Consider the following 13,984-nt stretch of genomic DNA (forward strand, 5'->3'; position numbering starts at 1 on the left):
AAAAAAAAAAAACAGATAAAACAGAAAAAAAATGTGAAACTCATAGTCCATGTTCTCAGATAAAACAGAAAAAAAAGCAAGGTAAATGTCTAGGTTACAAGTCAATATTGAGGCATCTATAGGTGATTTGGTTAAAAAATATTCTTTATTCTGATTTTGAAAAACTTGAAGATAATATTAAGTATGTATACTTAAGCTATAAATCTTATTTCATCAAAATCAAATTTCTGTGTCAAAAGAATGGCAGAAAGTTGCCCATATTTTATAGAATTCTCAGGTGACACCCCCTATACATATTATTTATTATATGATTATATGTATTGCTATATATATTTATGCATATACATATATCATTTGAAAATAATTTTTATTCTTATGCAGTGAATCTACTCTAAAACAGATCAATTAAGGAACTCATTCTATAATTTAAATTGAATTAACTTAGAAGAAATTATTAAGAGTTTAGTAGAATTTAATTTTCTGGGTTCATCTCAGCATACACCTTTTAAAAGACTGTCATATTCAAGGTTAGATGCACTGAGGACACAAAGATAAAGTGATTTTTGTCCTTGTTCCAGGGAAAGGCTGTACAGTGTGTGAGTGGTGTGTATTAAGTGCTGACCCTGAGAGCTGCAGGGGCTATGAACCGAAGGAGGGAGCCACCCTGAAACACAAGGCAGGGAGCCTTGCTAGAGAAAATGAGTTAGGAGTGAGAATTGGCTGAGGGACAAACAAGAAACAGGCTTTCCAGTCTGAGAGGAATGTGACAAAGTGGGTGTCATTAGGCAGATTTTAATCAGTAAGAGAAATCCATCTGTCTCCACTATGAAGAAAGGAATGGTGGACTGAGGCAGCACATATAGCCATAGGCAGGTGTGTATATGTAGATGGTAGAATACCTATTCTGGTATGTATACTAGAATATTATATACATATACATGTATATATATACATACATATATATGTGTATATATATACATACATACATACATATATATATATATATATACATACATACATATATATGTTTCACCTTAAAATGGGTCTTGGTTGAAATGCAAAGCATATTTAGATGCCATGTTACTGTTCCAAGAGGCAGACATTGAGGGTAATGGGAGAAGAGGAGGATGCTCTATAGCTAGGGCAGAACTGAGACTGCGCAAAGATGTTGATGTATTTTCTGGAGATCATGGATTAATGGTTTAAATCAGTTTTCATTCAGAGCCTGAGACTTTGAAAACAGTTTAAAACCCACAAGTTTCTTGTGCTGAGCCTCATTAGTGCTCTTCCTAGCACTTGTGATTGACGATCATCTTCCTGGAAGCCTGGAGGTATTTATTTCCACCATGACTGCCCTGGGGCTTTGCCTATGGCCAACTTGCATACTACCTAGGTATTTGGTTACACTGAGAACACTGAGACTCTTGAATTGATTGATAATTGATTAGTGCCCTTTTACTTTCCTGAGGGATCATTTGTGTGATTATCATGGGGAGTCCTCTAGATCGCTAACTCATTTTATATGAACGTCTACAACAAATACAGAGCTTTCTGGCCACTTCTGGTTTTTTACTGCAATGTCTTACCTGTTTTTATACAAACAAGTGCCATACCATCCTAGATTCCAATAACAATGAAGATGGCACCATAGACAAGGACTCAGTGCTTGCAGTATGGTGGAAAATGTCCTGGGTGACTGACTGCTGCTTTACTAGTGTATATTTAACAGAACCTTATTTGATGACAGTTACCCTTTATGAAGCAACAACTACATAGCAAGTTTGGCTAGGCTTTTTTATACAATATGTCTGTGTTCCAAATAAGTATACGGAGTGTTTTTATCCCCGTGTTAGAGAAGAAGATAAGAAACCTTAAGTCAATGACAAACTTTAAACTGAGAACAAACTGTGGTTAACCTGCTTTCTGTTCCTCATTCCAGAACTAAATAGGTTGATGGATAGATAAGCCCCCCCCCCGACATTCCTGATATCAGAGTCACTAATGCTGGCTAACATGTCTGGTCCATGTTTTGCCTCCATTTCTGCAGGTTGTATGTATTTTGCAGTTCCTTTTATCCTTTATCTATAACTTGACTTACTTGAGTACTTGTTTTGTGCAAAAGCCAATGAATTGAGATTGGGAAAACATGCATCTTGGAGGAAGACATGAAAATAAATATGACAGTATAATTATTGTTGGAAGAAAGGATCAGAAGACAGGAGCTGCTGCCTGCATGAGACAGAAGTCATGATCCTGACAAATATGACAGTCCAACCAGAGGCCAGGGGATTAAGCATGACTACATGACATGTTTAGGGAGACATCACAGGTTCAACAAGGGCTGGTGACACTGTAGGAGATGAGAGAGATGCCACGGGGCTTCAGAAACAAGGTCACCAAAGAGCGTATAAATCCCGCTGAGTGATCCAGTGTTTATGCTGTGAGACAGGATAGCTTCAGATGAAGCCTTGTAATTCTCAGCCAGGTAGGATTTATATTAGTAGATGGCAGAAACCATGGCTTCTACTTCGGTGAGAGGGTTACCCCTTATGACACCATGTTAATAATATGTGGGGTGGGGGCTGGGAATATAGCTCATTGACAAAACACTTGTTTAGCATTAGTGAGACCCACTATTTGACACCCCAAACCACAGATATATTACTGTCCTCGTTAGTTTTTAATTGCCAACTTGACACAATCAAGAATCATTTGAGAGATTGCCCAGACCCGATTGGTGGGTGGAGAAGTCTATGGGGAATTATCTTCATTGTTGGTTGATACGGGAGGGCACAGCCTACTGTAGGTGGTGTTACCCCTGGGAGGTGGTCCTGAGTTATACAATAAAGCTGGTTAAGCATGATCCAGAAAGAGCAAGCCAGTAAGCTGTGTTCCTCGGTGGTTTCTGCTTCACTTTCTGCCCCAAATTCGCTCAGCGATAGACTGTTCTTTGGAAATATAACTGAAATAAAGCTGTTCAACCCCTAAGTTGGTTTTGATCAGTGTTTTATCACAGCAACAGAAGAGCAAACCAATTCAGTTATTTTTACAAGAGAAAGTTCTAGCGACTTTTGTTGAGTGGGAAATTATTTTTATCTCCTAATATACATTTGTTTAGCGAATCTCCAGCTGGCTGACTCTGTCATGCACAGGATCACATTCCAAATGGTCATTTCTTCTGCTCCTTTTACTGTCAGCCCAGATCCTGAGGGGTAGTTAGTGTAAGATGCTCATTTGAGAGCATCTGAGTTCCTCGCTCGGAATGCTGCACACGTGTCAGGGATTACTGTGCTTGCAGCCACCTCTTGCCCAGGAGCTTTACTTCCCCGTGATGAGGAGGTTGGTCTTTGCTCCATAAATCTAGGGTGCTGACTCATCATTATTCCCCACTCTGTATGTGGAAATGACTTGGCAATTGAAAACAACCCCAGGAAAAGACCTGGGGAAGTTTTAGGACTGAGGACTTTATTTCATATTTTATAATGAAAATTGGCATTTGCAGAATTTGACTACGTTCTCAGCCAAAGAAACATTCTTAACATATATATTTCTTTTTTAGGATCAGTTGATCACAGAATTTCCTCCCTACTTGTTTTCCAGCAGCCTGGGACATCAGGCTCCCCTACCACAGCGCCATTTTCCCTGACAAAGGTAGCATGCATCACAGTGACTCAGGAGCCGAAGTCTGGATAGGAAGGATTCTGACAGATGCTTCTGATTCTCCCTTGATGACCATCCTTTCACTCCCAGCCTTGAATCCTGAGAGTGGGGAGTTTGTTCTTCACAGTACAAAAACAGAAAATGTGTTCTTGTTGTCCATGTGATCCCTTCTCTTGGAATCATTATTTCTTTAAACATACCTAAATGGGGCTTGACAACTTCACCTTTTTATGCAGCTGAAGTAGAAACAGAAAGGTGTATGGATTGCTGTGGGTGTTTGATCTCTGGCTTTCTTAGGGAGTCTGCCTCTCCTCTCACTGCTTTGAGATAAAAGGTAACCAGGTGTTTTCTTGTTAAAGATCAAGACAATCAGGATGGCAATTCAGGACATGACTTTGATCACTGTGGGGAGAAGAGGTGGCCACGTGACAGTTTTCTATTAGCCACAGCATATCATTTTTATGTAGCTGTCAGAGAGGGCATTTCATTTCATGCCTATTTGTGATTTCTTTGTTGTTTTGCCAGTTTCAAATCCCTGGCACCATCCTCAGTAAACTGAATGAGGCTATTATAAGTGTGTATTTTCATGTTAAGGAAAGCCAATATTTCAAATGCTTACTGGACCCCATCACTATTCTTCACAAGCAGTAATTTTACTCAATTTCTGTACAACAATGCTGAGAAAATAGATGGTCTATTCCCATTTCACAGATGAAAATTCCAGATACAGGAAGGTTAAGTATCTAACCCTTGTTAGATTGCTCATAAGCTTTAGCAGAGCTGAGGTTTATATCTAAGCAGCCAGCAGGGATAGAATAGGGAAGAAAAGTGGAACTTAAAGGAAAACTCTTCCTCCATCTTTAAAAGTGTAGGGTGGCATCTGAAAATGGCCATCTTGCTCAGCACTGAAAGCTCTCCTCCTTGGAGAGCTTGGCGGTTAGAGTCTTATTTTTTACATACACCCTCTCTCGGTTCTTACCTTTATGAACTAGAGGTATCCTGTGAGGGAAGCAGATGGAACAGCCGGAGAGGCGCTCTATGGGTGCTGAGAAGACCGGCAGAGATCTAGCCCAAAGCTGGCAGCTTCCCTCAGGACGCAGTCAGCCTCCCCCTTTGTAATCTGCCCCTTGACATGCTTCCCAATTAGAGGGTTGCCTCACTCTGACTTTCTCCAGAATGTGTAGGGAAGAAGCTACTCTCATGGGAGAATAAAACTTCTGAGACCCATGGAGAATTTTTTGGAACATGTTACATGGTATTGTGCATACTCAGTCAGGTTTTTGGCTCCCAAGATTCCTGTTCTTCTTCTTTTTTTTAATATTGCCAAGTCCATAAATACCTAAATGTGCATGCTGGTCTCAAAGATAATCCAAAGGCACACATATTTTAAGAGTCTTGAGATTCTCACGGGTTTTGGGAAGGGAATTTAAATTACACCAGAGAACAAGATAAGGCAGGGGTAGCTTTTAGTACCTGAATATTAGTAACGGACAATCTCTTCCTAAATATCCTGTAGTGTTAAAGAACATGTAGGACACTGAGTAAGTTTTGAACAAAACCACGCTTTTTTCTTTCATTAACAAAGGGGAAAGTACTCTAATATAAAGAGGTTCTTTGTTTAGTACTGAAAAGCCTAAGCTGTAGGAAGCCACAAAGACCCATAATGTGGGAACTAGCATCCCTTATGAATCTAATATGTCTAAGTTCCTATGTGTGAACAGTCCAGTATAATTGAAGCATGGCTGAAATGAAGGACAATTATTAGTGTTATGATCTAGTAGCTTGGTTGAATATTGCAGCATCATATTGGAGAATACAGGATAGTTCCTATAAGAAAACTTCTGACATTGAGATCTTCTGGCAGTGGCTGCTCCTTCATTACCATCACCATGCTACCAGAAACACATCAAATAGACTGGTGTTAAGCCAATAGGTTAAGAGGAATCGACACTTGCCTCTTTGATGAGGTTCATAAATCTGGGTCCAAGGCGCCATGGCTTATGTCGATGGCACTGCAGGGAGCTGACAGTCAGCTGAGAGGCACGGTGGGAGGCAATGGCTACCATGTACACAGCATCGTACATCAGAGCTGCTTCAGTCTGTGGAGGAAAACATGCACCATGCCATCAGTTCAATTTTCATTAGTTCCCTCTACCCATGTACCCAACATTCCTTCCTTGCTCTTTATCTGATCTTAAAGACCTTCTGTTCTTTAGCCAAACAGTGTTTAGTCACCAACAGCTATTATTTTATGAAAGAAAACTTTATACTCCAGAGTAAGTTGGAATCCTACATTTGTTTTTGAGTTCATAAAAACAAAGAAAAATAAAAACCTAGATAGACTACAAACTATTATATTCCAAAAACATATTTTGGGACCATTTTCTATGCCATGCTTAGTGTTGAGGCCAACTACCTTGAGATCAAATGTATTAAGACTTATCATTTCAACAATAGATATTGTCTCTCAGAATCTTCCTTCTTACTTCTTTTCTTCTTTCCTTCCTGTTTTCTTTCTTCTGTCTTGTTTCGTATTTTATATAGAACAAATTCTTGCTAGTAGAGCCAATAGGTTCTTTTATTATTAATGATGCTCCTGTTGTTGCTTTCATTGGCCACACTTGAGGAGGAAGTTAGAGTCATGATATGAAGGTCAATGGCAAGCTCAGGAAGACTCTCTGAGGTACAAACCCATGGACCAGAATAAGTCAGCTCTTGCCTCCTTGAGTTACCATGAAAAAGGTTGAAGTTAGTTACTTCTCTTTGGAAATAGTTATCATTTGCTTTTTTCCCTCATGAAATTCTTCTTACTTTCTAAATTTTATATAATACTCGTAGCATTTTGTCAAATATACTGCCCTGCGGTTTGGGGGATAAAAATCTCATAATACCCTCATATTTTACTGGAGGGCTTTCTCTGAAACTTCAAATATATTAGCTCATTTGAAATTCCCAGTAATTCTCCAAAGTAAGCAGAACCCATAGATAAAGCTACTTATTATGTGTAAAACTGACCTCAGGCAACATATTGATTTATGGTAGCATGCATGTATATAGCTGGAAAATTGACAAAGTTAAACCTAGAATCCAGGTTCTAGCGAAAAAACCAAAAATGTGTCATTTTCTGCAATTAGTTGACTCTTTCACTCTTTGAGGTTAATTATGTCAGGTTGGAACTGGAAAAAGAGCTAAATGATAAATGCTACACCTTTCATCTCATCAGTTTTGAAGCAAAAAAAATCCCTCTATTTTGAACCCATATTGTTCTGTACATTCTCAGTCGTTGAAATGTCAATTTATTTCTAAGACTTTCCACTTAATTAAAAACAATATAGGTGTCTTAAAAGCAGAAACTGTTCAAATTCAACCTTTGGTACCTAAGTACAGTCTATGCTACAGAAACATAGTTTAATCAACATGCACAGTATGAGTTATTTTTGATTCATACCTTAAAACAAATGCAATTTTGTAAGAACTATATAATACCTTGATTTAATATAAATATTTTCACTTATGTTCTTGACACTGAAAGGTGAGGTTGATAACTGTGGTAGTGATGGTTGGTTGAGCTTTCACAATTCATTTTGAATGACTCAAGATTGATATAATTCATTTTATCGATGACAGAGCCAAGTCTTGTGGACATTAGCTGGTGCACGTCTACTCTACTAGTCTCTTACAAGGACAGAGGTTAGCTCCCTGCTTGCCTCATGTTTTTCACCATTCTGCTATCTGTATTTGACTTAATCTGGAGAAAGTGAATTATTGGCAGGGTGACTTTATAAAATGGAATCTGTAGTAAGAGTGGACATTCCCTGAGGACTAGTTACACATCTGTCCCTGTTTAGAATCCTTGGGAAATAAGAACCTTTTTCATCTCTTTTCTTCTTCATGGAAAGAAAATTAAGATATTAAATGGTGTCTATAAATGAATAGGGAGAAAGCCAACATTTGGATCCTTAAAGTTGGTGGTATAATCTGTGGCCCCATCCTGTCCAATTATTTAATGATATAATAGTAGCTTGATAAAGGCTAAAAAGCTATTATACCATAAACATATCATTTATGCACAATATGTCCTTCAATTGTGAAACATGTAAAAATTAGCTTATCTATTCTTTGAGATTTCCATACATACATGTAATATATTTTGATTTTATATATATATCCCTTTTAATCTCCTATAGATTCATCCAGTCCTTTGCCATGCATACTTTGCGTGACAGCGATATTTGAGGTATAAACTTCAAGGAAAGTCAGTCTCCTGCCTCCACATTGTCGCCTGGCACCCCAAACTCAGAGGTAGCCCAGATATGTCCTCGTACTTCTGTGCTAGGGGCCCACCAAGATATCATTTCTTAACAGCTAGAAAAAGAAAATTCAGACATTGCTCTCTGACCTTCACCAATGTTCCAACATCCTAATCAAACCCTGGCTTGGAATGTTAAGCCATCCAAACTAATTGCCTCCAGCATTGTGGGTAGGGCATTAAAGTTTGCAGAATGGGAGACTTATCCCAGGGCAAAGTCAAGTAAAATCCTCATTCTCAGTTACATACTGCAGCTGAACCACTCCTAGGAATTAGCAAGAGACATGTCTTTACTTGTCCAGAAGATTTGCAAAGTGGACGTTTTACCTAGGATGGGCGGGACCTTGAGCCAAGACAGTGTGTGTGTGAGAGACAGTCTGGAGCATTCAGCATTCTAGATTCAGCATTCTAGATGCAGCAGTCTGCATTCAGCATTTGGACTTGCTAGCACTCGTACTAGAACTAGAACTTAGGTAGACTAGCAGCCCTCCCCCACCCCCAACCCCCGGGCCCAGAGCGCTTGGGCCCAGGGGGTGCAGTACCAGTTGAGATTCAAGAGAGTGAGCATTCGAGCATTCAGCATTGAGGATTCGAGATTTGAGCCTCTACCCTTCTGGCTGACGCACCCACAGCCTCCCCCCGACTCTGGTTGGGTCCTTGCAGCCCGAACATGCTCAGAGCCCTGGGGTGCTGCACCAGTCCAAAAGAGATGGCTGATGTTTTTAGATCCAGTGTGTTTTAGATGGCCTCAGATGTACCTCGACTACTGAGCTGCCAGATTTTTCATCTCTCTTTTACAATGATTGTAAAGGCCTCATGTCATTTTTAAGAAATACACTCAGACTTTACACCACTCGTGTCGAGTCTGTTTGTCAAAGCTGAATCCTATGCACACCTGGCCAGAACCCATCGTCCCACGGAACAAGGGACCCCATAAGAAACCCCAGTCCATGGCAGTCCTTCTCATCTCCTTGTCCCAATTTCATAAGTGTTTTATTTCTTTTTTAAAACCCACTGTGTCCAATTACTGATGTTCATATGATCATGGATGTAGGGCACAGTCAGTCTATAGTAGGCCATATCCTGAAGAAAACTGATTTTCTTCCATTAGTTTCCATGAAGTGTCAATAGCTCCTCAGATAAGGGTGGACCCTCATAAACCCATTTGTGGTGGGAGATAACTGGCTTGATCTTGTGTAAGTACTATTCAGGGAGCTGCAATTCCTGTGAATTCATGGGTACAATCACCCATCGTACAAGCTGGTTTTGTATGTCAACTTGACACAAATTGGAGTTATCACAGAAAAAGGAGCCTCCCTTGAGGAAATGCCTCCATGAGATCCAGCTGTAAGGCATTTTCTCAGTTAGTGATCAAGGGTGGGAGGGCCCATTGTGGGTGGTGCCATCCCTGGGTTGGTAGTCCTGGGTTCTATAAGAAAGAAAGTTGAGCAAGCCAGGGGAAGCAAGCCAGTAAGCAGCATCCCTTTATGGCCTCTGCATCAGCTCCTACCTCCAAGTTCCTGCCCTGTGTGAGTTCCTGTCCTGACTTCCTTTGGTGATGAACAGCAATGTGGAAGTGTAAGCTGAGTAAACCCTTTCCTCTCCAGCTTGCTTCTTGGTCATGATGTTTTGACAGGAATACAAACCCTGACTGAGACACCCATTCTTATGCAGAAGACACTATTTCACTTTAGTCTTTCCCCACTGCTGATTCTTATAATGTTTCTTGAAAACCTAGGTGAAGTAAAATTTATCAATACCCCCAAGAAAATCTTTTCACAACAACATAGGCATACAGAAAGATGGCTTCCCATTAGAAATGCATAATATTTTGGCTATTGGAACAATTTTCAGTAAAGGGTTAACTCAGTAACTCAGTGGGTTTGGGAGTATTCAAGTCCTGTATATTTCAAAAGGAAGTACTGGTCCATGCCTGGTATGTGAGAAAATATCTTAGGTTACATTTCCTGGAGTCTAGGGCCATGCAACACTTATGATAAAATATGAATGTGGTAAATGTTGCCTTTTGTTGTTCTGAAGTACTGGGCTATGCCATATCCATTTGAGGTGTGGAAGAGTGGGAGACCAAGGTCAACTATGTGGGTGCTCTGGGCTTATGTGGTTCACTTCTTGTAATACTCCAGGACACCAATGCTTGTGTGGGTTTCCTGGTTGGCAGCACTTCACAGAAATAGTCACAAATCATTGTTGTGAGTCAAGCACTTTCTGGAGAGCATCAATGGTATAAAACACCTTTAAAAGCCCAGGCCTGTAAGGGCTCTGCCCTGTGTGAAGTTTTCCTTTGTTGATTTTACTTTCTATTCATTTTCCCCTGTAATAATTTGTCACTGTAAATATAGCAGCTTATTTGAGTTCAGTGTTCTTTGTGCAAATAACAAAGCATTAGGAGATGGTGGTAAAAGCCAACAAAACTAATGAGGGGCCCCATCACCTCAAAGACGAGGGTAATTGGAATATTTTATAACTGATTGGGATGCTGGGAAGAAAACTTGTTTTTGGAGAGCAAATGGGCAAGAGGCATAAGTTTCTCATTACTCTCTGCATTTGGAAAGGGTCGTAGGTAAGGTAAGAATTGGTGAAATTGTCCATGAAAAGTCTGCTGATAGTGCAAACCTGTGGGAGCAATGGTGCTAGGGAGCCCCACGTGCTGGAGAAAGCATTGGTCATTTGCATTGGCACTGAGCTGGCACCAGGTAGAATGCCCTGTTGGTGAGTGGAATTTGGAAATGGATTTAGGAAGATGGCGAAAAGACCAGCTCAAGCAGTCTAAAAATTCTGTTGGTAGGAAAGAAATTCCAGCAGGTTCACTGAAGATTTGACAGAGTGGTTGCTATAATTTGAGTTTCAATGAATATTTGTTTGCTTTAAATAGATATCAGGAGAAATAGAGGAAAGAGGATTATAAGTAGACCAAGCAAATACCATGGAAAATGCCTTTAATTATACTAGGTCAAAAAATGTCAGATAAGGATTCACCTTGAGCAACTGGCATAATAAAGAATGTGTCTCATGAATAAATAAGAACCTAAATAAATAATACAATAATTCTGCTCTAGTTTCTCAAGAAAACAAGCTTTTGATATGTTAATTAACACATCAGTTGATAAAACACTCTTTATAATCTCATAGTGTATCAGTGGTTTAGAATAAGGGTTGGATACACTTTTGCATGTCAGAATATCCTTTGTTCCTTTATTGACTAAAACCAGCAAGTGTTATCAAGTAAAATCAGTCATATCTAATAGAAGCATTATCATGTTATCTATTATGTTTAGTGAACAACACTGTATTGGTATTATACAGGCTTACAGACCAGCAAATGAACTTAGAGAGGTCACTTTCTCTGGGAACATAGGCAGGGCCTAAACTCTGCTTTCCATTATCAAGAAAACGGTGCTTTTTCTAATAATCCAGTTGGTTGTTATCTTTTAATCTTAGGACATCTTTGGTGAAGATTCAAGATGGCTATCCAAAGATTTCTTCCCCATGGACCATAATTACAGAACTATTAGATGTAGGAGAGCAGGTTAAAGCTCCTGACTTTGCCTCCTACTACGCATGAGTACTTTGTGAGCTGGGAAGGAGATGGCTGTGTGGTTTCTGTCTCCTTGTCATTACTGGATCACTGTGCTGTTTGAATGGTTAAGTGTTGCCCATAGCCTTAGGTATTTGGTCACAGTTGGTGGCAGTTTTTGGGGGAGAGAGTGCATCCTTGATGGAGGAAGTACATCCTGGAGGAAAGATTCATAGTCTTGTCCCACATCCAGCCCACTCTTGGTGTTTGTAATTGAAGTTGTGCTCTCTCATCTTTCTGATCCAGTAGTCTGTTGTCATTCCTCCCCCACCATCATTGACTATTCCTCTAAAATTGTAAGGACAAATAAACTCTTTCCTCCTTCAGTTGCCCTTGCTTATATTCATTCATCACAGCAACAGAAATAACTAACACATATCATCAGGGTCTACACTCAGGAAAAAAAATATATTTTGAATATGGGCCATTTCACCTCCCAAAAATGAGCCTATATAGTGCTGGGGAAATTGTAAAAGCAAAAAAGAAACAAAGTACATTTTTCAAAAGCCATTCTAGACTTAGGTAAGCTAATTAACACTCTAATTGAAAAACGTACTTTAAAAAAAAAAATCTTCAGATGTTTTTTAATAGTCCATTCCACTGTTTTGACCTAAGCTAAGCAAGTTTTGTTAACTCAATTCATAAAGTAGTTTTTTTTTAATTAAATTAAAACTAGTTTTAAGTCTAGATTCAACTAAGCTGAATATGGGTATGACTGGCTTCTCTGTTTTCAGATATAGACGTGTTTTTGGCATATATGATGATATCTTTTGAGGATGTTTTAGTATAAAAAATTCTAAGAAAATATTTAAAAATTATAAAAATGTAGGTAAATCAAAACAAACTTTCCCTATTGTATTATTTTCTAATTCTTATATGCTCACATCTATAATCTATAAATGTGTGTGACACATGTAAGAAAATGCCTGTAGTGGAATCAGGCACTGGGTCTGGGAGAACATCAGGATGATATATACAACTTCAGAGAATACAATTCTATTAAACCAATGGAATTGTTTATAATCACCTACTGTTCTAGTTGCTTTTCTCTTGAAAAGTCAATTTATTTGCAATCCAGGTTACAGTCCATTATCTTGAGGAAGTCAAGGCAATAACCATAAGAATCACATCCTCAAATCAAGAGCAGAGAGAGAATAAATATGTGGCTCGTTGCCTTCCTTCTTGCCTATTCAGGCACCTTTTTACTTTTCTTTGGCCGAGTATCTCTGCATAGAGAATGGTGCTGCCCGAAGTGGGCTTGGTTTCCTTAAATCAATAAACAGTCAAGAAAATTCCCTATGTACATGCCATATACCAACTTGAGTTAATAATTCACCTGTAAGTTCCTCTTCCTAGGTTACTCTAGATTGTGTCAAGTTGACAGTTAAAACTAATCGGTGCACTTACTATAGTTATGTCACTAATAGTGGTAGTTTATAAAATAAAAAAAAATCATTTATTACTTGCAAAATGCTTTCCTCTTCATTAATAAGACATGCTTCTTGCTTGTAAGAACTTTGTCTTTTCGGATAAATATTTCAGAGCTATGTGAATATTCTTCATTTAAACATCTGTTTTGGTAGAATCTTAATTAAATTTGTTTTCTGCATAAATTATTTTACTAAATGCATTCTTATTAAAGTATTTTTATACCTTGCCTTTCCTAATGCTGGGGATAGAGCATATTACAGAAATAGAAAGCATTTCTATCTAAATGTTTGTATTCCCATAGAGAAAGATACTAATCTAACATCAAAATATAACATAAGAGGTTACACAGGTTAGACAGAAATTTGAAACAGATAAGGATGAAGAGAATAACTGAGAAAGCTATCATACTCATACTCAGTTCACAGAAGGCCTTGATAATGAAGAGATATTTAAGTAGTCTGGATAACAGTAGATGGAGGAAGTTAGGGCCACAAGCACTTTGCACGGAAGAATAAGTAAACACATAGGATCTAACACACATAGCCAGTGGTTTGTACCTTTGGGGTAGTGAAGAAGGCATTTCAATTGAGGCAGATTAAAATGAGGGAATACTTAGCATTGGACCTAGAATTTAGGACATGGCATGCTCTCTTTGACTCCAATTGGTTCACTGAACCTCCTTGTATATATCCCTGTATCTCCCCATGACTTCGTCTCTAAATGAGCTGCATTCAGGTAAAGCAGAAAGAGAGAGAAGTTCCATGTGGATTGTTTGGATAAATAGCGGTTATTTTGCCCACCTTGAGTAGGTTCCCTGTTTTACCAGTATTGTTTGTTCATGTGGCATGTCCTGGCATAGTTATTGTAACTTCTTTTACAGCATTCTATGAAATACTGTCTTCTGGTATTATAGTTCCTCACTTTTCTTTTCACCAAAACAATTTTTTTGTGTGTCTCTATCTCTCTCTCTCTCTCTCTCTCTCTCTCTC

General features: G+C 38.9%; 1 protein-coding gene across 8 annotated transcripts in view; it reads right to left on the bottom strand.

Moving 5' to 3' along the window:
* The window catches only part of Grik1 (glutamate ionotropic receptor kainate type subunit 1), a 402,690-nt gene that overhangs the window by 94,162 nt on the left and 294,544 nt on the right, over positions 1–13,984 (bottom strand). For all 8 annotated transcript variants that reach the window (XM_031364336.1, XM_031364335.1, XM_031364332.1 and 5 more), the window contains exon 7: positions 5,616–5,759. In XM_031364336.1, coding sequence (XP_031220196.1) covers positions 5,616–5,759 — 144 coding nt within the window. The remainder of the gene's footprint in view (positions 1–5,615; positions 5,760–13,984) is intronic.

This window comes from Mastomys coucha, unplaced genomic scaffold (genome assembly GCF_008632895.1).
Source record: "Mastomys coucha isolate ucsf_1 unplaced genomic scaffold, UCSF_Mcou_1 pScaffold12, whole genome shotgun sequence".
NCBI lineage: Eukaryota > Metazoa > Chordata > Mammalia > Rodentia > Muridae > Mastomys > Mastomys coucha.